Source organism: Aphelocoma coerulescens, chromosome 5 (assembly GCF_041296385.1).
Source record: "Aphelocoma coerulescens isolate FSJ_1873_10779 chromosome 5, UR_Acoe_1.0, whole genome shotgun sequence".
Lineage (NCBI taxonomy): Eukaryota > Metazoa > Chordata > Aves > Passeriformes > Corvidae > Aphelocoma > Aphelocoma coerulescens.
In genome coordinates this window covers 17,450,081-17,477,844 of record NC_091019.1, presented here as the reverse complement: position 1 = coordinate 17,477,844, position 27,764 = coordinate 17,450,081, and the positions used below count along the sequence as shown (strand labels likewise).

At 39.7% G+C, this 27,764-nt stretch overlaps 1 protein-coding gene across 1 annotated transcript; it reads right to left on the bottom strand.

Moving 5' to 3' along the window:
- Positions 1 to 362: 362 nt before the first annotated feature.
- Positions 363 to 27,157, bottom strand: NUCB2 (nucleobindin 2). Its single transcript, XM_069016867.1, has 13 exons — positions 26,986 to 27,157; positions 16,567 to 16,710; positions 15,840 to 15,947; positions 14,984 to 15,110; positions 12,480 to 12,583; positions 10,680 to 10,865; positions 9,940 to 10,030; positions 8,310 to 8,368; positions 7,054 to 7,146; positions 5,936 to 6,025; positions 5,217 to 5,387; positions 4,841 to 4,922; positions 363 to 3,149 (listed from the first exon to the last, which is right to left on the bottom strand). The coding sequence occupies exons 2-13, from the start codon at positions 16,708 to 16,710 to the stop codon at positions 3,037 to 3,039; spliced, it is 1,368 nt and encodes a 455-aa protein (XP_068872968.1). The 5' UTR covers positions 26,986 to 27,157; the 3' UTR covers positions 363 to 3,036.
- Between the last annotated feature and the right edge of the window lie 607 nt (positions 27,158 to 27,764).

The following is a 27,764-nucleotide window of genomic DNA, read 5'->3' as shown; positions in this document are numbered from 1 at the left end:
AAGGGAGCCTGTGAGAAAGATGGAGAAACTTTTACAAGGACATGTAGTGACAGGACAAGGGGGAAATGACTTCAAACTAAAGAGGGCAGGTTTAGATTAGATATTAGGAAGAAATTCTGTACTGTGAGGGTGGTGAGGCACTGGCACAGGTTGTCCAGAGAAGCTGTGGATGCCCCACCCCTGGCAGTGTTCAAGGCCAGGCTGGATGGGGCTCTGAGCAACCTGCTCTGGTGACAGGTGTTGCAGCCCATGGCTGGGGGCTTGGAATGAGGTGATCTTTAAGGTCCTTTCCAATGCAGGCCACTCTGATTCTATGACTACAAACCCACTTCCAGCCACCCACTAAAAATAAAACACTAAACTTCTGTCACTGTGCTGAGTTTCAGTTTAATCCAGTTAAAAACTAATCTATACAAAGTACAGAGTGGGGCTTTTTTTTTTTTTTTTTTACATATATTGCACCAGAGATATGAATTTGTACAACATTAACCAAATTTTACCCCTTCATCCTCCTACCAAAATCACAGCCAAGTACAAAACCAAATCACTGCATCTTTGTGGTGGAACTGGTGTCTGTATAAAGTTACAGTTTAGTTGTAATCACCTCCTAAATGAAGAGCAGAATACAGGTGTAAGCACTTGTGCCCATGATATTCCAGTCCCTTATTTCTCTGTGGTTATAGCTTTCTACTTCCCAAGTCACAACAATTTTCTACAAAACTCTGGATGTTTCCACGTAAATGGGATAAGGGGACCAGTCGCCAACAGCAGAGTCAGGACCTTACAATCAAATATAAGAGGCTGCACCGAAACTGAAGCTTGAGCATTACATTACAAAGCCATCATGACATTTGATGGCATTTGTGAGGAGGCAGAAGTAGCCTGAAGGAATGATTTGTATGGTAGAAATGCCTCCACACCAAAGGTTCAGTCCTTGAATTTCTACAAACATCTGTGACTGTACCACTTGTCCTCTGTAAACTTTCATGAGGGATGGGGAAAACACAGTAAGATTTCCCTTCACCTTTACCATGACTTTTGAATAATTCCCTCTTGGTTTCCCTCCTCACCCTGTTACCCATTACCAGGCTACAACCCCAAAGCCAGGGCTTGCCCAGAGAAACTTCATGTAGCTGTAACTATGTCTGAGCCTCTTTGCAAACAGATGAGGCTGTTGAAAGATATTTTAGTCTCCAGACAAAGACAAAATCAAACTGTTGTTACAATTGCCTAGAAATGACAAACAATGGAGACACTGGTTTTGCAAACTACTTGCATAAAGAATGAAAAAAAAAGGTAAAATAAGTCGAATGGTATAAAGGAAGGAAATGCAACATGACAACTTACAGGATAAAATAGATAAGGGAACCTAATCTGTTCTGGCGCTGAGTTCTGCTGCATTGTGTGGAGAACACGACTATGCCCAGGTCTGATGAAAGAAGCCTTGAGCATGGAAGGAATGTGCCTGGCTTCCATCAGTCAAAGTTCTTCAGAGCGAGAAATTTCCCAAATGTCAATACAAAATTGCCTTCTGGTTGTTTTGAGTTTGCCTAAAATATTCAAGTCTTGTTCTGAAAGGAACATCTTTCTCTAACAGAGGCATGCTTCTGTTTCTTTGCTCAAGCCCCAAAATACCTCTTTTAATGCCACTGTCAGCAGTTAGCCACAGAACAGGAAGGAAATGTAAAGGATGCTGGCAGAGGTGTGTATCTGTTCAAAGCCAGCATTATACAATCAGAACAATCCATGTTAAAAAAAAAACAAAACAAAAGAAAAGAAACAACCACAAAAACCCAAGCAAACAAGGAAATCCATACAGGGTTTACACTTTAGAATAGTTTCAGTTTGAAATGAATGAGAAGCAGGGACACTGGCACAACTTTTCAGCACTATAATAAAACTGACAAGAAAATCAATTTACTCTTGTAAAATCTTGGCTTGCAATTCTAGGGACCTATCCTGGTTCAATACCAAAATAATACAATCAAGTAGCACCCCTGATTTAGGACACTTCATAACCTTAGACCAACTGCTGAAAGACTCACAAGAGTCAACAGTGAGACCCTTAACAAATCCCAAATTCATGTCTGAGAAGAGCTCTCTGAAGCACATGGTGCACTTTGAAAAATCTGGTTTTATTGTAGGAGGTAGGAGAATCTGCACAGAAAAAGACAATGAGTCTTGTTCTGTTTTGCACAATATTTCCATCAACATAAAAAGCTTACTTAATAACATGCAAAATTTTGAGATCAGCTGGCATCTGATAAAAGAAATGGGGACAAAGTACTGTCCCAAGGGCCAGCTGAGCTTTCAACTGCTACACAGAATTAATCTCAACAAGGAGGACGGTTCAGATCAATACACAAGAAGTACAGCATTCCTTTTGAAGGCTTTCAGTGAAATTCTTAGGTTTCTGTAAACATGAAAAATATTCACTGTTCCTCATAATTCTTTGCTGTGTTTAAATTTTAAAAAGTGCAAATTTTCTGTGATTGAGAAGTTTGTTTTTTATTTGGTCTCAAAGAAGAAAGGGTTTGGTAGTGCTGGAAATAGGCCTTTATCTATGGTCTTTGTTTCCCCCTCTTTTGCTTTTCAGCATTTCTGGAAAGAGTTCCTACATCAAACTAGATCTAACTGAACATTCAGGCCTGTTCCCTGCTTCCTCTCTGAGAAGATTCTGATTCATGCCTAAACACAGAATGGCAGACATCTCCTCTCTCTTTGTCAGGGGAGAGTTCAACAGCTCAGTCCCCTGGCCATCAAAATTTTTAATAGTAATGGTTTCCTTAATTTCCTCCTCTGTTACAGCCTCTACATGATCCCCTTGTGTTTCTAACTGATGCATTGGAGAGAAAATTATTTTAACTTACAAATCAAATCTGACTGATACTTCATCTCTAACAGTCCCGATGATTTTACAGTCTGAGGGAGAAAGAGGAGAGTTCATGTTTCACTCTGATTTCCTGTCCCCCCCACCCCTCCCATCCCTTCCCCACCCCAAATAATAAAGATGCTATAAAGTTGAGGCACAAGTGGTTAAGGGTGAACTTGATCAGTTCTGACAGCTGGTTCTTGGACATGTCCTGGTGGTAAAGGCTGATCACCTCCCACTGGGTGTTTTGGTGTGTCTCCAGCTTTGGGTTCACCAGCTGTAAAACAAGAAGAGAAACATTTGTAACTTCTTAGTAAACTGGCCCCAAATGTGAACATTCTCTAAATGAAAGTTTCTAGCATAGGGACACTCAACAAAACCTTCTATTTTCTGAACCAAGAGCTTTCTGTGTGCATAACAATGAAATTGGATTGAGATTACCCAATAGACTGCACTATTAGTCAGTGTTACCTCTTAGATTACAAGTTGTTTCTGCTTTTAAGTAAAATATTCTCACGTAACACATTGTTTTTTCTGAAATATACCATGTTTTTATGAGACCTTTAATCCCAATATGGGAAGCTTGAAAAAGAAATAAGTAACAACTTGCTCCTGTATGTTACTCCTCACTGCATCAGTACTTACAATGTTCTCCCTTTGCCAAGTTTGAGTAACACTAGTTTTATAGTTCACATAGTAGCTCCAGTGGCCTATATATTTAAAATAGTGTCTGCCTGGATATTCTTGATTCAGTGAATGAGTAGTGACCAGTTCTGGCTAGTATAATGTATTCTTATGATACTTCATTAAATGACTTTGAAGAAAGATTTTACATAAAATAATACATGTGTTAAGAACAGTATCTGCTACAATATTTCCAGCATCAAAAGATGTATCATATGCAATTACCCATAACGGTTTTACTGAAGGTGAGGGGAATTTAGGCTCTTGGAATGCAGGACCATAAAATGAAGTTACTCACAGGCAGTTTCAAAGCAAAGAGAAGACAGAATTAAATTGGTTCTGAAATCTCCTAATTTCCCTTCACAGAACTGAGTGGGCAGAATTTCAGGGTACCCAACAAAGTAAGATGTAATCACTGAACACAGCTCCTGCAGTTTGAAACCCCACTGTTGGCCCTGCAGGAGCAGTGAAGTGCTCCTAGTGTTCAAAAGGCTGCCTGGATAGATCTGAAGCTCATATTTGAGATCAATGTCAAGAAGTTCTTGAGCTTTGCACATGAACATGGAAGCCAATAAAGCCAGCACAGTTTCAACCTTTCTAGAGAGGAAGAAAAAGTTAATTTAGGATGCATGGGGCAGCAGAGCCCCTTTAAAGCACAAAAGAAACCTGGGCAATCTGCTCTGGATAAGAAGTGCTAACATATACCTGACTGTTTTGCCACCACCACTGATCAAATGCAGTGATTTATTATGCCACTACCTTCTCCTGAGAGTGTTGAAGCACTGGTCATTCATACTGCCCAAGACTGACTTGTTGTGTCATACTGCATCCAGTTGCTGGTAAATTGGCCACTGAGGATTTTAAACACTTTGATTTGTTCTGCAGCCTGAGACTGCAGTGCAGCCATAGATCCTGGGACAGACCTGGTCTTTTCTATGTCCCTGTTCTTCTCTGGATGCTCAGAAATCCTGGATACCCTAGATCTCAGTAATGTAGACTGATAGGTACAACACAATCCTTCTCTGCCCCTTTGATGCCTTGTGTTAGGACTCTGGTTTCTTACTATGGACTTTAAAGGTGAGATTTCAGGAGTACTTAGAGTTACATACTTTACATGAATACATACTTTACATACTTTACATACATACATACTTTAATGACCTCTCTCCAGAGGTCATTAAAGCTGTATTAAGTTAATAGTTTTAACAGAAAATATGGAGGTAATGACTTTTACATTGCAGAACTTATTTTAAAGTTTGTGTATCTACACAGAAGGACACATACGGGGTTGAATTTTCAGTTCTCCACCTGGTCCTGCAGGAGGATTTCCTTGCTGTAGTTTCTTTTGTTCCATCTGTTTTACAACCTGGTGAAAAAGAAAATACAGCAGTTGAAAAACTTGAATTTGTCAGCTTTATCTGATGTGACATAAATGGGTACACCTAAACCAAATCTTGCAGTTATGTAAGGTCTTTCTTAGTGGGTGTACTGCTGAGTTGCTTTAATTCTGAACAGCTGTGATACCATTAGTTTAGAATTCAGCTGGGACTCATATGAGAAATCAAGGTAAATCTCCAGAGTTGGGGATTGTCAAGAGCCATTACACATATAAGGACAGAGAAAAGGTGAAAACAAATATATTCTGTCCTCATACATGTACCTGCTGAAGCTCTTGTTTCTGAGCCTGAAGCTGATCGTGCTGCCTCTGTAGCTCTTCCTTCTGTTTCTGAAGTTCTTCTGCCTTCTTTCTAAGTTCATCTTCCTGCTGGGAAATGTGGTTTTCAAATTCCTTCAGCTCATCCTCAGTGAAGAGCTGCTGTTGATCTAGTGTCTGCAAGAAAATACGTACAAGTGTGAATACGTAGCCAGGAAAGCATGTGTGTTTTTTATTATTGTCTTACTGAAATTCTTGCACAGTTCACTAAAAAAACCTCAGAACAAAATACCAAGACATGACACTGTGTACACTCAATGAAAACAGCAAAATAGTAATTTCTCAGCTATTTTCTCAACAAAGCTCTACTACGGATTTAGACACAGGAGAAAAATATCCTCTTTCTTCCAGCTGAGCTCTTATCTTCCCTTTGAAGTGATTCATAAACAAAATGTCCATTTCCATTTGAAAAGCACGTGTGAAAAGCTCTTCCTGAATCCCCGGGGTGGCGCCAGACCTTTTCCGTTTGTGTGAGGCCCGTGGAGTTCACATCTGCATCACATTAGGCTGCCGCAGCTCAATGCTGCGTTCAGCTGAGGGGCTTAGCGACACACATACCACAGCAGAGCTGGAAAAAACCAAAGGTCACAGACATGCCGCTTGGCTTCCTGGTCCAAGTGCTGGTAATGGTGCTGTGTGTTGTACTTGGAACACATTTTCATTACCTCCCAGCTATCTGGCTCCAGAAATTCCTTTTTCTCTGTAGCTCGCAGGAACTCTTCCAAAGTCACTAGCCGGTCCTTGTTGATGTCAACCTATTTGAGGCATAAAGTTAAGCTCAATCTAAAGAACAGGTTTTGGTGGAGCTAATGTTTTAATTTCATCAATCCAATATCTTCAAATATAACCATTTAAAATTTTTTTAATGTCCCATTTTCAAGGGAGTGCCCACAACATTTTCTGAAAACTTCTCTCACAAGCTTACATAGCTTAACAAAAATAGAACCAAAATCCTGACATTTCACTTCAAAATTCATTGGCTTTATTGGAAACACTTGTGTTCCCAGTCCCAACACTAATAGTGGAAAGCACTATTTTTTTTTTTTTTTTGAGAAAAATGTTTTGTAGCTTTCTGGTAACTACTCTGACTCACAGTTACAAAATTATCTCCACTGTTGGAGGGGGAGGTTTTGAAAAACAGAAATCCCACCCAACTGAATTGTGTCAGAATCCTTTGAGGGGAAGGGAGGAAATGCTTCCCTTTATGACTAATACATGACCATGCTTGCTCTGTTCCTCAAGTTTAAGGAATACAGTTGAATACAGAAATATTATGGGTGGAAAACACAGTGATTCAAAACACCCCTTTTCCATTCCTGTGTCTCCTGAGCTGAAAGCCCATCAGACCCAGTGAAGGTATTCACTGTCACAGGTCATACCTTGAGCTCTGAGCCCCCTTTTAAAGGCACAAAGGTGAGCTATATGAAAGAAGACATTGCTCTACTCCCTCTTCTCACACCTAAATCTTATCCATTTGCCAAGTACCAAAGCACATTTAGAATCTTCCTTGTCTGAAACACAATTCACAAGGAATTTCTGTTGAATCTCAGAATCTGCAAACAACCATGGCTACAGCACAAGTCCTTCTCTGGAACTCCTTAAATAAAAACTAGTCAGCAGGCATTACATCAGAACACAGGGAAGGGGCTTGACAATTGTAACTTTACATGAATCCCAGCACAAGCAGCATTCAGTGTGACAGGCCCTCCCTTTCTGCTGCACTTGGACAACACTTCATGTTAGGAGAATGTGTTTTTTGAACACAAAAGGGAATCAGCCCTACCTCATTCATTACATGTTCTCTCATTCTCAGCCTTTCTTCTTCCATTTCAACCATGTCATCCTCTTCATTCTTGGGATCATAAACTTTTTCTAACTGGAATTTAAAATTAGTACATGTTAGTTTGAAGAAAAGACTGCTCATTCAAATGGCAGAGCATATCTGGAAAAGCAGTGTGAGATGTTGCTCTGTGTGTGCAATTTTCCTCTTTCAGCACAGTATTTAAGCAACAAGTGAGCCTTTCTTTCCTAAGAATGAAGTTTTCAGTTAATCCATGTGGTCTGTTACAATTCAGTGCTGTGGATGTTACAGTAAAGTTGACCTCAGTGTGCATTGTCTGATCCTACATTTGATTCAAAGCAGGCAGAGGTTCCATGTGGTTTCTGGAATAGGAGAGAGTGGCTTTTTCACCAGGGCATGCAGCTGACCCTGTAAGCACTCAGGGTATCACAAGACAAATTCAGTGCCAAATTTAATGGTTCACTTCTCTTCTGGCACAATGTCTTTCTGGAGAGTTCATGCTTATTTGCTTCTACTTGGCTTTCTTAGGCATTGAGCTTCACTTGCCCAGCTACAGCTAATTTTAAGGCCCTGGGCTGTTAAGTTTTTACACTACAAAACTATAAAACAGTGAGACATCTGTCAAAAAAAGACTGCACTACACCTTCATTGTAGTGAAGGGGATTATGGCAAATTATTGTACCAGTGTTGAATTTTCAGACAACAAACCAAGGCTTCAAGAAACTAAGAGCCTGCCTACTTTATCAGATGTACATGTGCTTCCAACTAGCCAGACACAAAACATAGGAATTTTCTGTAGCCCCTTCCACAGTGCTGTCCCTGAGCCAAGTCACACAAGTATGACCTTTTTTTCTCATAACACTTGTTAATAAACACTGAATGAGCACAGGTGCCCAGCTTCAGAACCTCAAAGCCTCTACCAGGCTATATCTAGGGAGAGCAAGAGAGCAGCTCTCTACACTGCAATTTATACAGGTAATACCTATCCTGCAGATTAGTTATAGAATCCCCAGCAACCCTGGGGCAGAGAAATACATGAGCACTGATATCTGACTCTTATCCTTCAACTACTTTATTTTGCCAGCTGATAGGTTTTATACTTTTGTAGAAATATTAAGGATGCACAAAACTTGGCATGAATGCTCTATTTTGTAGTCCAAAGCCTCCAAATATACTTGGGAAAAAGAGACATCCCTGTAACCTTTTACTGAAAGAAGCTTCTGAATATTTTTTTTTACCTCTTTAGTAAACAGAGCTTCTAATTCTTGCTCATCCAGGAAACCATCATTATTGACATCTACAAAAAAGTTTTAAAAATACAAGCTGAGTACATATGGAAAGTCATACAGGTAAATAGATGTTAAGAGAGTTAAGTAAAGATCAGTGTACACATCTCCTTTAACAGGAAGTTGGTTACATAGGTTGTTTCTTCTGTTTAGGTGTTTATCAGGCATTGGCTGGAGTCTATTACCACTTTTGGTTGATTGGACAGATCCAGAGCAATCTCTCTACTACTCAGCAAACCGAAATAGGTCACCACAGGATTGCGCAGACTGCAACTGCCAAAAAATATTGCTGAGAACAAGCTGTCCCCATTTAACCACTCAATTTGTAAATAGACTCAGGAGCAACAAGATTCTGCAGAAAAGCTTTAACTGACAATATGACTCTCAAAAAAAAATTAAATAATTACATGACAGTCTATATAAACACGAGCACTTGAGATAAGTCTAAGATGACTTTACATGACAAATGCAGAGAGAATACTTGGTAATTAATAATCCATCTTTTAGTCTACATTGTGCTCTGAATACTGTTACACTACCTCTGAAATGGAATGTCTACTTCAATTTGTTAGCCAGTATTTTTGTGTAATTGCTACAAAGTTTCCTATATACTAAGCTCTAAGGCAACAGGTGATTTCAGCAGTTTCTGTTTTGGTAGGTTTTGCACAAACAAGCTACCAAAAACTTTCAGAAAGCTATTTTTCAAAATCTCTTTCTAGAAAGAAGAGGTAAGATTTAGTAGCTATGATGATCTTCAAGGTCCTTTTCAACGCAAACCATTCTATGATTCTGTAATACATACTTATTATATTTTAATAAACTGAGATAAAAGTTCAGACTCAAGCTAGAATACTTTTCTGCATCTAAATCATCATCTTTGAGATTAGTCCAATTCTGTGTACTGCTCAATCCTTTGCAGCCTAGTGCCAGGCAGGATCTACTTAGGGGTACTTTGTGATGAAGCATTTAAGAATATCAGAACAGAAGGTTACATGGTGACATGATCACACATAAAGCAAAATGTTCATTGAGAAGCATCTGTATCTGCTACTGCTACTACTTATTGTTCCTAGCTGCCTATTCCTCAGAGATCTAGAGGCAGGATTAGAGGGGTTTTATTTTATCAAGGGAATCTTGCAGCTTCTGAAGAGGCTTGGCTCTTCTATGACCATTCCAAAGATTAGGAGTGTCTGGTACTTGTCTGCAGAGATGATGACAAAGCAGGTTCTGCCCCTGCACAAATCTCAGAGGATTTATTCCCAGTACATACTGTGTAAGCAAAGTTACCGATATGGACAGCCCTCTAAGTACCCATACTTCCCTCAGGAATCACTACTGGGTTTTGCCTGTATGATTTTAGGAGTAGTTAAACAAAACTCTGAAAGTTTTTAAATTTTAAATTCCATTTAAAACATTGCACAAAAGTTACAAACAGTGACAAGTATTTTCTCCTCTGTATTATTCAGATTCATCCAAGTTGCTTGAAGTGAAAGACTTCATCCTAACATCTGACAAACTTGTCCTCAGCAGAATATAACAAAGTCACTTCACTTGTTCATTAGATTAAAACTAAACCTCTTACCGTGCAATTTGAAAAATGTTTTGGGGTCAAATTCATTAGGATCTAGTCCATCTGCTTCTTCCCACACCTCTTTCAGTTGATCTTTGCTTCCCTATAGATTGGTTACAAAGAAAAACTATTCAAAAGACAATTTAGTGTAATTTCCCTGCATTACCTTTACTTTATGGTTTCTCTGAAAGGCTTTCTTTGTTTGCTGATTAGTCATGTGGCAAATGGAATCAGTGGCATTTTCTTTCATTCCCTTTTGGTCAGGTCTAATACTTTCATCAGACAGAAAGGTCCAGGGAAAGAGGGAGTGTAAAGGAAATGCATATTCTGTGCAAAGGAGCACCTGTAATAATCAGTCATGGCCACGCAGCCCCAGCCAGAAACAACAGCTGAGGGAAGCTGAATTATTTTGCCTTTCCTAGAGCAAATGGTACTGTGATGCAGCTCCTTGCAGGCCAGGCATACCATGAAGGCATCCCTACAGTTCTGAACACTGTCATGGCTTCTTCCTCCTGAGTTTCAGTGTCTTTGTTAGTAAGAGTTCTGGCAGCAAATAGCACACCTGCACAGAAAGAATGGGGTTTGTACAGTGGGGCTTGCAATGCTCTCAGCATTGTGCCCACTCTGCTCCCATGTCAGTGAGGGGAGGCAAATGCTGAGAACTAACAAAACACACCCTTCTGTGTATTAGCTTTTTCTCTCTGGAAAGGAGAGCTTGAACTCAGTCACATAAGAACAGGCTGTGGCCTTACAGGATGGTGAACTTTAGGGTGATCTCCATGTTTTTTCTTCATCTCCTCAAATTTGGATTCTTCTCGTTTCCTCTTTTCTTCATCCAGTGTTTTTAAATACTCTCTCCTCTCATGTTCTTTCATCATCTCGTATTTCTTAAACTCCTCATGGCGAGTCTTATCATAGTTTTCCAGGTCACTTGTAGCCTAAAAATACAGATATATGCAGATGTATGATTACGTGACAGATCTGACATTAAAAACCCTGGCTTGTTCAGATCTGTGGGCAAGGTTGGCCATTTTGCCATTCAGGGCCGACTGGCTGGGGGTTCCTTTCACACGACAGTGATGCAGAAACATCTCTCCTCCCTTTGTCATTTTCACAGAAGTTAAATTGTAAGGGTTCATCTGCTGGACAATTTTTGCAGTAACACAGTGCTGTAAGAAGCCATCAAGGTGTCCTTTCTCATCAGTCAGTAATAAATGAACTCAAGTTATCAAGTCCTACACTAATGGTACCATTAACTCCTTGATCATTTCAGAATAAGAACATTTGTAGCTTATCCTACGGTTTAATGACAAAAGTGCCTTCATTAATAATGGGACTCAGTTTGCAGCAGCTTAATACAGATTAAAAAAAAAAAAAACCCAAACAATTAAATGGAGAGAAAGGGTATGAGAGAAGAATTTCTGATAAGCTCTTGTATAAAGATGTGTCATTTTCATACAGGCTAAGGTGTTAAAGGATGTTTTGGTAGTGCTTTTCAAAGGAACATGTTTACACCTGATACTGTCCCTCCATTATTCACATTTTGCTTTTCAGATTCACTGTATGTTTTAAAAAACAATTCCAAAGCTAAGATCCCCTTAAGTATCCATTAGACCCTGTCAGTATTTTGGCTGAGAAGTGAGAAGACAAAAATAAAATATATAATAAAAAAGAACTGGCCTTTTAAGGATATGCTTCTCCAAGCCAACCAGAATTTTCCCAGAAATGACGTTGAGAATGTTTGGAAAAATTACAATATCTCTATAAAAAATAATTTTACAGAAAATGGACATAAAATCTTCCAAGGGTAAAAAATTTGCACAAAAATTATAGAAATCTTGAAATATACCTTATCTTTCATTAATTTTGTAAGTATAGAAACTGTCAAAATTTCATCAGACATGCAGTGCTCTCTAAAGCATAGCTGAGATGAAAATCATTTTTCCCTCTGGGAAGTGTATTTTTCTCTAGGTATACCATGCTTAGCTTAACTGCACCCCCTGAAAAAACCCCCCACACCTGTGACAGATACTGAATCTGCTGAACAGACACTGAATGCCATGCCCAATATAAGCAATTTCTAATATTGCTACCTGAAATTCTACTCTGCTGTGGTTTTGCATCTTGATGTATATATAATAGATCCTAAAATTCATATGGCTTGGTTAGGGATGATTATTTACATCATTCTGTGAGACTCCTATATGATGTAGAAACATAAATCAGAAAATACACCTGGGAAAAGATACCTATCTCACCTGTATTTAATTTAAAGGCTCTCAGAAAGGTGTATTTTATTCCCAAAGTTGCTTGTACTGGCATATGAATGCAAGTCCTGTTAAGATGACATCCCAAAACTTATGGACTCTTTTGCACCATGCACACTGGCAACAATTTTCAAGTGTGCATGCAGACAATTGACTTTTTTCTGAAAGTGAAAGCTGCATGTCATTTATCAAATGTGATTTATAGGAAAGGACTTCCCTTTACCAGAGGTTAAAAAAGCATAATAATTAACCCCCCCGCCAGAGTAGTTCATATCTGGAACTCACTGCTTTGATCAGCATATCCAAGTCTTTAGGTTCGAAGGTGTCAGGATTCTGATGGTTCAGGTGCTCAAACTGCTTAAGGAGAGCCTGATGGTCTATACCAGTGTCTGGAAGAACAGGTACAGTGTAAAACATTAAAGTAAGTTTGAAATCCAGCAAAATGGAGCTTATGCCTTGTAAGTACCTGAGGTTCCCTGAGGACTGAGTAATTTGTTGGAGGAAACGACAGCAACGTTTCTAAAGTTGCTTTTCCTGAAGGAGGTTGGCAAACTTGATGGCAATTTGCACTGCCTTCCTTCTGGTGGGTCAGTGCTGCATTGCACACAGTCATTTTACATGCACAAATTACAGCTTCTGTTTCAGCAAGAGCAACTATGATCAATTTGAGCTTTACAAACTAAAAATATTTTATTCTCTTTTATATAAATGAGATAGTTGAAACTGTGATCTATCAAAGCTAACAACTTCCATATTTTTCCCACATGGGGAGAAGTCCAACTCTTCTACTGCCCTGGGCATTTTGCAAATGACACACATCTGGCCAAAGATTTATGTACAATATAGTGTAAAATTGTATCAAATCAAACAAGCAAATATTCAAACTTCATTTGTGCAAAAAAGAGAAGTGCGAGACAGTGGAGAGTCAGGTCTTGTGTCTAAAAGCTGGAAACCTTTTCCTTATGACAGGAGTGATACCCACCAATATCAACACACAATGCACTCAACCCATTTCTACCACAGGCTTTTCTAGCTGTTACCATGGTCTCTGAACACTAATGCTACATAATAACATTCTCTTAAGAAGCGTATGCTTTGATATATTAAGTACAACAACTGTGACAAGCTTTTACTAGATGGCATAGCAAAGAATATTTCATTTGCTTAAAAAAAATGGAAAACACAATTTTGAACATACTGTTCTTTCACAAACTATCTGCTTTACAATCAATGCTGTGTTTGTATTATCACAAAACAGCAAACACTGGCCAGGGCAGATTTCAACCATCATTCCTCCCTGGTGAGATCATAATTTCTGTTTAAATATATGTGCCTTTGTCTGTGTTTGAAACACTTTTAGAAGTGTAATAATAGACTTAAGAAAAACCAATAAAAAATAAAAAAACGATCCCCCAAACCCATTTTCCTCCATTTCTTACATTTAGGGGAAAAGATTCATTCTATTTGACACTATTTACTTGCCACATTACTGTATGGTCTGAGACCCAACTCCTAACATTCTTCTGGCCTGTACTGATCAGTCAAGTAGGATCATGGTGAAAATGTTTAGAAACACAGCTGGATGAGGACTGAATAAATGCAGAATATAATCTCAAACCTGGTTGTCTGGGGTTTTTTAAACCTGATCCAGATAAGAGGAAAGAAGAGGGGAGGGGAGTTGTGCCTTTTTTTCCTTTTTGTAGATCAGACAGAAGACTAAGATACTAAGTGGTGTTATAGGGAAAATATTACAAGAGCAAATAAAAGGAAATCAAACCAGTCTGCCTGCTGCTGCTATAGAATGCTCTCTGTGCATATTCCAAGATGCTGTCTAGGTGTGTAGATGCAGCTGTATTTTATAGGTAAGCTGGCCATACTTGTACATAATGTGAAGTACTCATGGGCAAAGCTGATTATAAACTTTGCAAAATGCTTTCACATCTTAGTACTCATCTGAATATTCTGAACTGCAATCATCTGTTCCCAAAAGTAAGATCTCACATCTACATGGTAGGACCTGAGCTGCTGGGGGAAATTATTTTCCTAAAGCACATTCTGTTAGTTACTATTAATTTATGAAAGCAGAGAGAGGTAGAAGTGATCAGTTCATTAAACTTCAAAATACCTGGGTGTGTACACAGCTGTTTTATGTATCATTAGCTGCTGTCACCTAGCTGTGAATATCACCATGATGTCACTGGACTGCTTGTGTGCAACAGCAGCAACATCCCCATAAACATTTATTTGCACTTCTTCAGTCTATTTGCCACATCTAAATTTAGCTTAGCCTGCAAGACATATCCTTATTTTAGGAGTATTTTAATTTGATACATTATGTATTCAATTCCTTGGGATTGCCCTTGAAAACTTGCAAACATCTTTATAAGCATAAAATACTGACAAAAAAATTCATTTGCTACCCCCTAAGGATATGAAATACTGTGGCATGTTGTTTTCTTGAACACAGCCCTACTGTGTTACTGGTTCTCTGCGAGTAATCTATGAATTGAATTGACAAAAGTAAGAGGTTGAAAATAAGAGGCAGAAGTATTTGAAAAATCCACAGAAAGAAAAAAGTTCAGTTATTTCTAGAACAGAGATGGCTTTTCTCTTCTCCCCAGTTTCCTATAAAGACAGGTCTTTAATGGCTCCAGGCCAGCTCAGAAAGGACACTCACTCTCAGCTTAGTCATTATTGGTGACAACAAACAACGCACAACTGCTGGACTTTGACATTTCTCTAACATAATTCCATCTGTTAACTCACCTAGATAAATTCTGTATTCTTACCTTGAACAGAATCCATTTTAGCTTTAATTAACATTCTTAATCTGGCTACCTCTTGTCTTTTTAGTTCATCCAGCCGTGTTCTTACATGGTGGCTTACTAAATCAAGCTCTCTGCTTAGCTTTCCACTCTGTTAAAAAAAAAAAAAAGTTATGTATAAACACTGGAAGAAAGAAGCCTTTAGGATTCCCATTAGACATGAGCTGCAAGACAGCAGACTAATGGCAGTCTCTGGCAATACTGTAGCCCACATTGTAAGAATCTCAACATTTTTTAAAGAGCAGATTAAAAATTTTTATGCCTCTGGTTATGGAAACAGAGAGGAATCCTAAAAGCTTTCAGAAAAGAGAATTTCTAAGTATCTTGCTCCTCCAAAGAACAAGACCATAACCTTGAAGGAGCAATGCCTAGTAACATTTGTGACAAATTTCTTGATCAAATATTCTCAATTGAGTTCAAAAGAACTGTGAGAAGAATACAAAGTGCCTCATCCAAGCGAGGAGGGCTATTAGACTGGAGGGAAGGTACAAGGCAGCAGCAGCCACCAATGTCTACTGCAAGAACCTGGAAATGGAGAGTAATCTCCAAGGGTGACACTAGATAGAGCATGGAAAGAAAAGAAGCCACAAGCTGCCAACAGCATCATGAGGGATTAAAGGAAACACAAAAGGCAGGATCTCCTCCTTAAGTCTGTCACTTTGGACTGTTTCCTACTTGTCTCTTCCTAAATTGCTCCTAAAGGGGCAATGTAGAACAGCCACCACCTAGAGCCAGGAGCCAAAGGAAGAAAGAATACAAAATATGTGGCTCATCACGATGGATTTAATTAACGTCAATTTAATTATTTTTTTGAACCTACCTTTATTTCCTCTATGTCAGCAGTCTGGAGCTTCTCCCTGAAATGCTTATCAGTTTCTAAGACATCTATTACTTGCCTGAGATATTCATCATAATAAAGTCCTGTATCCTTAAAAAAAAAAAAAAAAAAAAAAGGAAGTTGAGGAAAGAATATACTGACAAACAGTTAATTAGTTTTGTTTAAATACAGTTATAAAACTGACACTCTAATCTCAGCAACACAGGCACTGTGCTGTCTTACGTATCTTTGTTTTTCCAGATTTGCATCATTGCCCTACAGCAATTTATGATTCATTTCTTTCAGCAACTGGCAAGGAAGAGGAGAAAAGTGATTAGGAACCCTCGTAGTGCACAAGCATCTGTCACATTAATAGAGCGTGTGGCTTTCTTAAAACAGTGCAATTCATTTGTTACTGTTCTATTTGAAACACTGAACTGGAATCAGTGATTAGAATTTCCTAAGGCACCACCCAATCACTTGAAATAAGTCTCTGTAGAACAGCATGCTCTTCCTGTTGTATGCTGGGAATTCATTCCATGTGCCACCTCACCTTTAGCAGCTCATTGAAAAAAAATAAAGAGCAAACTTAAAGGGAATCTCCCCACAGTAGATGGCACACACTATGAGAATACTGGGGAATACTAGTTTCCTTCTAAAGGAGTTTGCTATATCCAGATTACTAACAATTAGGATAAACACTCAATCAGATAAATTTCTTTATACTTACTGGATTTTCTACCTTCTCTCCTTCTACATGGCCTTCTGCTTTGACTTTTGTCTTATCTATGTCTATAGGTACAGCTTCCAAGGCCATTAGGAGACATGTCATCAGCAAAAGACACTGTTGGGGCAGGACAGATAACCTCCTCATCTGAAATGAGACCAGGTCACAAAAATAAACATACATCACGTTAGCATACTGTACTAAGCAAAATTTTTTATGTTCCTACATAGATACCTGTAATAACCCACTTTCCTCACAATGTTCTGCCCTCAAGGAACATGAAAAGCCAAAGAAGTAAATACAGCCTTAATTTTTAAAGGCCATTCTTAGGAAAACAGATTTCCTCAGATTGACTTCCACTTGCGTGCCAAACCTAAGTTGTAAATGGTAAGAGGTTTGTAACGTGTTGAGGTATTATCAACAGCAGATGGGAACATGAATTTAGGATGTTCAAGACTCACATAACTAATACTGACATTCCTACTAAGATCATGTCCTTGCTGAATTTATTGGCAAACTCCTAAAGATCATTAGGGACATTGAATCAGATCTTAGCATAGTAATGCCAGTGTTTTTTATGTTTCAACACTGAAGTACTTTGCCGAATTTGGATTCAATATCCCCTCCAAAATTTATTTGCAGGAAGAATATTTTACAATCCATGTTTTATCCATATTTCAGGCTGACAGAGATTCCTGAAAAATAGTGTTCACACTACTTGAAATGGTTGCTGAGGCTGGGGCTTTATTAAGCCAGTTTCCCCCATACTTTCTTTAGTGTCTTATGTGGAGCTAACTCAAACATAATTTGATGAGCACTGAGCACTTTGAGTTCTTGACCTCTGTCTTCCCCTTTATCAAACTTAGTTGAAAATAATTCATTCAGAAACTGGTAAAATGGAATAATTAGATAGAGTGAGTATAGGCAATCAAGCTAAAAAAAAAGTAATTATGGTAATCCAGCATCTGACAGCCAAGTCAGGCTCTTGACACAATTTGTCCAGTCCAGACTGTGACACTCCACTGTCTATGGATATTCCGTAAGAAGTTTGAGCAAACTCAATATTATACTGGTAATATAAATCACCTCCTAGAAGGTGAAAGTTGCCAGTCAAAGGCTGTCTAAAATTAGCTTAGATGTGACAAAGAAAAAGACATAACATTGAAGAAATGTGCAGTCAAATAAATTAAAAGTATACCTGCTACAAGGGGAATTTCTGTACCAGCGATTTAGCAAGTCATGCGAGGAATTCTGTCAAAAGTATTTATGTCCACCAGCAACAAATCTCTTTTTAGGTGGAGGGATGAAAGGGACAAACTAATTATGGTGTCAGTGCCAGTTTTCCTGACTACATGATCTGGTACTTGACAGAGAAGCCCTGCTTTTGCTTGGGTTAAGCTGCCCTTTACTATGGCAATAAATGTTGATAGCGGTACATACTTAATATTACGCATTGTTGACGCCCTTTATTCCCCCTTATTCAACTGCTAGGAAAATAAAAGCACTCTTACACCAAAAAAAAAAAAAAAAAAAGCAGTCAAGACATGTAGAGATGGTATTTCTTTTGTTGGGGATGAGGAAATAGATGGAGATTAAAAGTATATCCACCTATCCATCTCTTGTTTTATATGTCAAAAGCTCAAGAATTACAATAATTTTCTGAAACTGTTTTTTCTTAATCACATCTTCAACAAAAGGAGCCTAAATGGATTATGCTCTGCAAATACCTGTTACTTTCATTTTTAAAGATAACTAACATCTGATCATTACCAGATGGGATAGCAGGAACTATTGTTGCTGCCACACTGAGCATTTGAAATTGAACGTCAGCATTACTGTCAGATTCACAAGATTCATAACCTTGCCTAGGTTATGCCCTTACAACAAGCAAACAAACACAAAAAGAAACCAAACCCAGACTGATTTCTGGAACTGATAAGGTGATTTCTATACCTCTACACAAACCTTTGGCTTGCAGGGACTTAAAGAGCTGATGAGTGAAAGGGTTAGCTGTTCACCATTGCTTTTAAAAATGCCAAAGTTCCTGTATGTTGGATGTTTTTAATTACAGAACATTGTTGTATAAATCCTGTGCCTAGCTTTGTAATTTCAACAGGATCTAATCACAGGAGATGATGATAACTAACAAATACTAGGTCTTCAAGTCTCCTAATCTTGATGTAGATGCCAAGACTCAGAGTAGTTCTTGGTACTACAGGTAAAGCAAAAACCCACCCTGCTGAAGTTCTTGCAGAGTATGACTGGGGCTGTCTAGTAATCTCTAAGTGAAAGGATGTAAACATGCATAAAGTCTAGGAAATGCATATGAAACAAAACTAATTAACCCCAAAATACTTATCAAGGATATAATAATTATATATATACTCTCAGCATTTTTGGAAACATCTTTTAAAAGGTTATGTATGTGTGAAGTATTCATTTTTAAAAAGTGTAGCCTTCTGATAATACTAAAAATACAGAACCTGATAGATGGATATTTTTCCAACCAAAATATTTTCATATATACAAAATTATAGTAATAAAAGTAATTTAATATTATTATACACTGCTCTAGTTATGCAAGGTGTGTAAACAGTGTTTTAGAAAATCATTATCTGGCTATGAAATGAGCATGCTCAAGCCCAACAGGTGATGGCAGAGAAGCACAGAAAGCTTCCCACAGGTCTGGCACTGACTCATTCTTTGCCTATGGCAAGTACTAAAGCCCACACTTTCAACAATGACACCTAGTCTTTGATCCATTTTAACGACATAACTAATTTCTTAAAACTCCTGACCTACAACTTCTAGCAACATGAACAATTGTGGAGACAGGGATTGCCAGTTCATGTTGAAGGGGGGGCACACTTAAGATTTTTCAGACTTTTTCCTTGCTCCTGAGGAACACTGCTACATAAAATGTCCATGCTAAGCTGAAACAACTGACATATAAGTAACCATCTTGGTCTGCCAAACCCCATATGAGGGAGCACTAATCACCTCCAGATTTGGGATGGACAACTGGAGCTGTATCATCCTTATCTACCTCTGCAGCAGTCAGCAGAGCTTATCTATCAAAAGGCCTAATCGAACTAGGTGCCATTGGCTCTGATCACTTTATGTGGAATTTCTGCTCATGGGCAATGGGGTTTTTTTTAACCTTTGTAATTACATGCTGTCATACATAATGGGAAAGACTGGATGATATTACAGTATGTTCTTCATATCTATTTGATGTAATAGGCTGCTCAGAAGACTTCACCAGGCAGTTTTGCTTCAGGTTGTATAGTGGGTGTTTTTATTGTAGTTTTTTTATAAAACAAGTTAAAAATTTCACACATACCAGGAAGAATTAAAAGCAGAGGAGTCCAAAATGGGTAAGTAAACAATATCTCTGTCATCACAGCTGACTTTGCAGACAACTATGCCTAACACAGCATTTCCCACAGTATTTTGAGGAACCCAACTGTGATGTAACAAATAAATTGGAAATACATTTATTAGAATAAAAAATAATTACCTGGTGAAGACAGAGTTACTGTATTTAGGTATCTACTAGTCCTAGACTATACTCACCAAAATTTCCTTACGAAAAGCAGGTGACTAAGACATGAGTCAACCTTCAGAGTGTGCCTGTCACACCTGACTCACTGAGCACCTTCTACTCTGATGTGTATCAGAAGAGAGAAACCAGGCCCATTGCAAAATCTAATATTAATCACCTACCAGAAAAACTCAGCACAATTCTCAAATTCAGCAACTGTAGGGAAGCATGAGAAGAAGCTCTAGATGAGAGGAAAACTGGGGTTCCCCTTTTTGTTCCACCGAGCACTTTATTATTAGGAATTAATTCCACTCTCAGCCCGCTACCAGCTGCTTTTAAGAGTTCTGGATTTTTGAAAACCCATTCCTGGATGCCCATCCCTTCTCAGGCATTTTGAGTGCATCCATGTGTCTGAACCAGGAATGTGGCTTTCTTCTGTACTAGAGCCACCAAGTGAACAATCAGAGAGGGTGCTGCAGAAGAGGAGCAGGGTCAGTTTGCTCACTGCCATCAGCAGTCCATAATGCACAGCAAACACCCTCCTACCCTGCCATGTGGCATATTATTATTACTATTCTTCCTACTTCTATGAACTGTAATAGAAATATAAACTCTTATTAATCTGCCCAGCTGACTACTTTCTCAAAGATAGATGGGGAGAGTTAATGTCACAATTGTCATCCGGAAATTGATTTTAGTCAGACATCCAAGATAGCCCATCTAGATGTAAAGGTAGCACAGCTGTAATCTGCTGGTATCAGAAATCAATCTTATCTTTACAAGAGGGATAAACAAACATTCCCACTTGTAGGACATAAAGAAAACTAATCATAAATGTAGTGCTCTACAAATACTGTAGTTTACAAACAAAGCTGATATCCAAAGCTTTCAGGGAAAAGGAAAAATAACTTCTCAAAGTATTTCAAAAATCAGAGTGAGAGCCAAAAGAATGAGACAGTCAGCAGAAAACAGAGCCACCAATGTACTTGCATGAAGAGAAAAATACAACTGGAAAAGAAAAGCACCAGGCTGCCTGCCAGCAATCTTGGTAATTTGTTAATCACAAACTCCTATCAATGTCAGTGAAACAGGATTGAACATCTGAATTATAAAGAGCTACAGGCTTTGAAAGGTAACTACAAATCTCTACTTCTAAGGTTTGTTTTAGCCATAGTAACACAAGCTGCTAAACACCTATTTTATACAGCTGCCAGGTGTTGTAATACAAACCCAAAAATTACATTTCATTAACGTAATACCCCTTGCCCAGAAAACAGCATCGTGCAGGTACTGACAGCTCCATCACCTTCCCGGCAAAGCACAAGTATTTTTAAAGAAGTAAGACCCAATGTCAAAGTTTCTAAAACTGAGATAGGCAAAACCATCCAGTGATATCAGGATGCAGTATCTGCACATGTAGAAGCTCAGTGGATGGCCATGATGCAAGACAGCACAACACTGTAAATGTCACATTGCACATTTGCACTTGCCAAACCCATGCGTACCGTGATGGGCAATGAAAACATAAATCTGGACTCACATAATACACAAATAAACCTACCTATTCATAAATTTCACATATGCCTGCTCTATCTGATATGGAAATAATTAAACCTGTGTGAGACACAGTGCAGATGTGCAGGATAACAGCAATGTTCTCTACAGTCATGACCGTAACATGACTTCCTATTTTTATGCTGTGCATCAGAAAAATGAACAATCTTCACAGGCAGTGCTGAATTACCAAAAAAACAGGAAACAGATAAAATATATCTACTGATTTTTATTTTTCTAAGAATATTTTACTCTCAGTACTAGAATGAGATTTAAAGTATTCCCTCATCAGTCTGCTCCAGTCACCTAGCATCTTGAATCTGTTTTCACCTCTCTGAAACAGTGATGATGTACCTGTCTGTACATCACAGTTTAAATAGAAAATATTTCATTCCATGGGTTTGTTCCAGTTCTTTAAAAATTATTTGCAAATCTATAAATTGATCCGCTTACAGAATCCTAAAAAAAAGATACATTAAATATTTGAAATGAGGCAGAAACAGATTATTCTTCTGCCATAATTCTGTGTTTGGAAACACCAGTGTTAGCTCCTCCCAGTTTTTTCAGGAGCACTTGCTGCACAGTCACCCTAAGCTATCATACCTTAAGCAATGATGAAAGTCCATGAATCAATAGTTAATGCATCTTCTTCACACTGTTTATCCATTGAGTTCATGAGGCATAAGCACAGCTGACATGTGGCAGCAATTTTGAGAAGCAAGTGGAGAAACCTGTTTGCACTCACTCTCTTACGGTAAACCTCTGGTTGTGGTGAGGGTGTCTTCACTTGGTCACCAGTCCCCCACACTGAGATTGCTCCTTTAAGACATGAGCAGGAAATGACATGCAAAAGGAAATGGCTACAAGCTGCAATAGTTTTCTCCTTACAAGTTAACGTTCATAACACAGAAACACCTGCACCCTTCCCTTCCCAAATGAAAACTGATCCTTTTAGAAGTTAATATGCAACCATTTAACTATTATAAGCCAGCTATTATTGCTATATAATTATATATATATAAAGTTTCATTATCCTTCAAGTATTTTTTTCTCTTCTTTCAATGTTGTTCACTAACCCCATGATTCAGATGTTGGTTTTTTTTTCCTGGCCAATATCAAACATGTTTCACATTGGTCATGTTGTCCTAATCTTTTGTTAGAGCACATCCCACTCAGTTCTCTGCACCAGGAGACCTTCCTTATTTTTTTCAAGAAGCATTTTAATCTTGCATGTAAATAGTTCTATATTAAACAGTATTATTTAAGTACATAAAGGCAGCAGAATCCTTTTTTCTCATCCTGTTTACTTGACTTAAATTCTTTTGAGTTGTATTTGTTACATTTTCACTGCACTGGAGCTGCTTAATTCTCTTTACAACTAAAAGCTAGCTGCTGGAACAGCTGCTTTTTTCAGCTTCCCAGAAAAGATAGCATGCCTTGACTGTGCCTAGTACAACATTTGCTGAAAGAACCTCCTTTTAAAAAATGCACTTCAGCTGTTTTATTAAATGAGTCATGCAATAGTAACACAAACTACGAATGCTCGAGTGGGAAAGAGCAATTTTATGTTCAAACCACATACGATATAGGATAATATAATGAAACAACACAACTCTGTCCAGAAAGAAATATGGCATAGAAGCAAATTGTATGTCTGCTGCTACACGTGCTTAGCTCTGTCCTAAGTGAAGTCTGAAAACCTTTTTAATTCTTGTTGCAATGTTAATGGCTCATCATTTAAAAACCTGTGTGTACACACACAAATGCATATACATATTTATAATACTACCTGCCTCCAAGGAATTTCCCTATCCTTGCTTCAAAAAAATAAATATCGCTGTCTACAAAGCTACCTTAGTAACTGAAGAATGTTGAAATATTAGGCTTGTTTTTCAAAGTGACTTGTTCGGTTTTATTAATTCTTTCCAACAAGGCCGACTCACAAAAAGATTTATGAAGCTAATAGTCAAGCAAAAACTTGTACTGAATTCAATGTATACTTGCTAAAAATCTTATCAACTTCAAAAGCAAATTAAAAAAAAATATTACTGCTACAAATATAGCTTCCTGCACTCTAATTTCAGTTCCCACATAGAACATTATACAACAGTACACTTGGAGTCTCATAAATTCATTTTTCATAAATGCAAATAGCAATTTTGTCAGTGCTGACGTAACTCCAGTGTGCTACTACATGTGAACAATGAATTAGCTCAAACTCTAACTCAAATCAAAAAGTATTTCAATTATTCTAACAATATGCATTTTGCTCTAGTCAACAACAAGTGATGATGCCAAAGCAAGCCTTGAATGCCACAGAAGTCCAAGGTAAACTTTTCCCCCTTCAAAAAAAATACAAAATAGTTATCCAGAATAAATCTAATCTAATGTTGTGGAGCCAGATTTAAAAATATTTAGGCACTTTATGATAGCTGCCTAAGGAGATTTATTTTCGCAGTTTGCTAATTCCCATTGATTTCTACTTGCTTAGAAACAAAAATATGCATCAACATCCCATTCTAGTTTTATAAAGAATAGCGGGAGAAATGCAGTCATGAAGAGCCTACACTTCTCTTGAATTACCTATGATAAAAAAAACCCAATATTTACAACTGAATATGATTAAAATGGTTCTAATGAAATGCAGTTTCTTTTGCTCTTCCAACTGTCAAATCACACACCGTATGGAAGAGCCAAAACTATTGTAAGTAACACGAATTTGGATTCTGATTTAATTTGGTTTGGCATTAGCACCTGGCCATGACTTTATCTACATAAAAGCACACCCCTGTCCAAAAGGCTCGTGTCTGCTACGTATCTGACAGGAACTTCCGAGAAATCTCTTCTGCTTACTGAGCAATCAAATAACTGAGGGCACAATACCTCGCTAGATCAAATGCCTCTGCACAGGAGTTCAAACCATAGGAAGTCCTGATAGCAGCTTCAAACTTAACAGTAAATGATTTTATCTTTCTTATGTAAAGCACATTTGTTTAGTCAGCACAGCTCTAGAACTATTGCATCAATGTTTCCACACCTCTAACACTTGAGTCAATATATTTCACATCTTTTATTACCTGCTCTCCTCTTTCATGACTGCAATTTCAGTTATGTATTTATAATTGGGGGGAGGAGGGGGGCAGTTTTTGACAGAAAATCTTTGATTTGGCTTATATGAACAGGAAGTTTTGCCAGCAGCACCACCAGTGCACAGCCAAGGTATGCAAACTGCACCTTAGCATTATTAATATTATATAAAAATAAAATTATTTTTGTTGCTGTTGCTTGGTTTTATTTGCCCAATGGAGTTTTCTGAATATAATTTCAGACACCAAATAATGGTATCTCAGGGAGTGTTATAACAAACTTACATCAGATGCCTTTGCATCCAATTGCTAAAGTAAGTTTTAAGCAGACCCAACAGGCAATATTAATCTGTAATTTCATTTCCCCCTTTTCTTTATGTTAACTGTCTTGGTTAGAAATGAATGAGATTCACATTGCCCTACATCAATACAATTTATTTAAATTTAAGTTATTCTTTTTTACATAACTAGCTTTCTTATTCTGAAACAAAATACCGCTACCATCCTAGAGATTACAGAAACAAGTAAAAGGAAAAATAGATGATCACAGTGAGGTACTGTATGTAACCAGGTTAGTAATCTGTGGCTGAGGCACTGTGACTGTACAAGATCATTGTGTAGTAAATTACAGTAAGAAACATAACAGGATCTTAAGTGCTCATAGAAACGTGGGCTTCTCCCATAAACTGTCTCTGAATTTTAAGCGGAGGTCCATAAAGGTTACAACAAAATCTGGTTTCAAACTCTTTGAGTGGCTCCTATCCAGTCTTTACAGTAGGAATCTTCCCTGTGCTGCTCTATTTGGTCAAGAGGGACAGTCACTTCAGAATTCAGAATAGAGCCGCACCAATATGGAGTTAGCTCCAGGACTTCTCTTGACACTGAGAGAAAACAAAATGACAAAAAACCTTGAAACAAAACAAACACTGAACTTGACATAGGCACTTCACTGTTGATACTCTGATGGTCTCACGTTGAAACTACTGGATTTTATCCTTCCGTAGCAAATACTTGTAAGTCAAACAACAAAGGCTTTTTTCTCCTACAAGTTTACTAAATAGTGTTGCAAAATGCAAATTCTTTTGAAAGCCTTAGCCGTGTTCATTTCTGCAAAAAAACGTTACCTCTCTAGAGCCATATCTCAACCATTTCTGCTTTTGGAATTATTTCTGAGTGCAGCAGCCAGCCTGGCACTGGAGTACTTTCCAGAGCTTCTCCAGGGGTACTATAGTAACAGTATAGTAAGAAGTGGCCAGTTCTGGGGTCCCCAGCACAGGAAGGACAGCGATCTGCTGGAGTCGGTCCAGAGGAGGAGACCAAGTTGATTAGAGCCATGGAGCACCTCTCCTACAAGGAAAGGCTGAGAGAGTTGGGATTGTTCAGTTTGGAAAAGAGAAGGCTTCAGGGTGACCTAACTGCAGCTTTTCACTACCTGAAGGCAGCCTCCAGGAAAGATGAAGAGAGACTATTTAAAAGAGCATGTAGTGATAGGACAAGGGGGAATGGCTTCAAACTGAGAGTAAGTTTAGATTAGATATTAGGGAGAAATTCTTTACTGTGAGGGTGGTGAGGCACTGGCACAGGTTGTCCAGAGAAGCTGTGGCTGCCCCATCCCTGGCAGTGCTCAAGGCCAGGTTGGATGGGGCTCTGATCAGTCTGGTCTAGTGAAAGGCGTCCTTGTCCATGGCACGGGGTTGCAACTGGATAATCTTTAAGGTCCTTTCCAACCCAAACCGTTCTTTTGACTCTAAGGCAGCAACGCTGGAAAGCTGTGCCCTTTCGAGGGAAACCCGTCCAGTCTCCTGCCCAAGTTTTCCCTGCGGTTGTGCAATTACGAGCCACTCAACATTTCTGCCGCTGCAGCTGCCGCCGCTGCCAGCTCTGCCTTCGCTTCTGCTGGCGCTCTACAGCTCCCCGTCACCTGCCGCAGAGCCGCGGGCCGGCCGGGGGGGCGGAGGGACGAATGGAGGGGATACGGGGACACGGACACACACACCTGGAGCCGCCTTCCCGGCGGGCGCCAGGGCGCTCCGGGAAAACTTCAGCTGCGCCCCGCTGCCGCCCCGCACGCCAGGCAGCCCCGAGCCCCGCCATTCCACCGCCACCCCCCGCGTTCCAGCCTGGGCGGCGGGAGGGTGCTGAGACCCCCGCGTCCCCCCGCGACCCTGACAGCGGCTGCCCCACCGCCAGGCCTCCGCCCCGCGCCACGGACGGGAGCACTGGGACGGGCGGCGCTACCTTTGGGTCCCGCTGTGGCGGGAGAGGAGCCACTGCTTCTTAAGGGCGAGGTGCGTCCTGACCGCGGGGCACGAGGCGGGGGCTCCGGCGGGCGCGCTGCGGCGGCGCTGCGGCTCGGGCTCGGCTCGGGCTCGGCTCGGTGCGACAGCCCCGCGGCGGCCCCGCGCCCGTTGCCATGGGCACAGCGCCCGCCCCCCGGCGCGCGCCCATTGGCCGGCGCTGACCCGCGGCCGCCGTCGCGGAGCGCTCCGATTGGGCGGCGCGGGCCCCGCCCCGCCGTGACGCGCGCGCCGAGCGGGGAACGTGGCGGCTCCGCGGGGCGGGGCCCGCGCGCGCCGCTGGCGTCACCGGCGGGGCGGGGGGCGGGACGCGGCGTGAGGGCGGCGGCGGGTGCGCGGCGGGGCTGCCGCGCTCTCTGTGCTCCGTGCCCTTGTGCCGCGAGTGACAGCTCCCTCCTTGCGCCCGGCGGCATCCTGTGCAAAGCTCTTCGCTGCGCTGAGCACTGCTCCGTGTCCGGTCGTGGGCTGCGGTGTGGGAATTTGAAAATGAACTCTCAGGCATCCTTCCTCAGTATTGCTCCTTCTTTTTCCTAATTATTTTCAGTCATTTGAGCCTTAACTGTGTTCAGACCGGGTTTTCCATTTCCCTTAGAGGACAAAAGTCTTGACCTCCGTGCAGATTTAACAATTTGGGGAACCATATTCGACCTTTGCATTTGTTAATGCTTGGTATAAGCTTGGGGTTTGATTTGTGGATTTCCATTCCCACCGGTTTCGAAG

Bases quoted from the DNA above. Each gene is read 5' to 3' on its own strand.
- NUCB2 (XM_069016867.1), bottom strand. From the start codon at position 16,710: ATGAGGAGGTTATCTGTCCTGCCCCAACAGTGTCTTTTGCTGATGACA. The intron at 15,111-15,839 runs GTAGGTTCAAAA...TTTTTTTAACAG, and splicing joins CTGACATAGAGGAAATAAAG to AGTGGAAAGCTAAGCAGAGA. The intron at 10,866-12,479 runs GTGAGTTCCAGA...CTGTATTTTTAG, and splicing joins TGGATATGCTGATCAAAGCA to GCTACAAGTGACCTGGAAAA.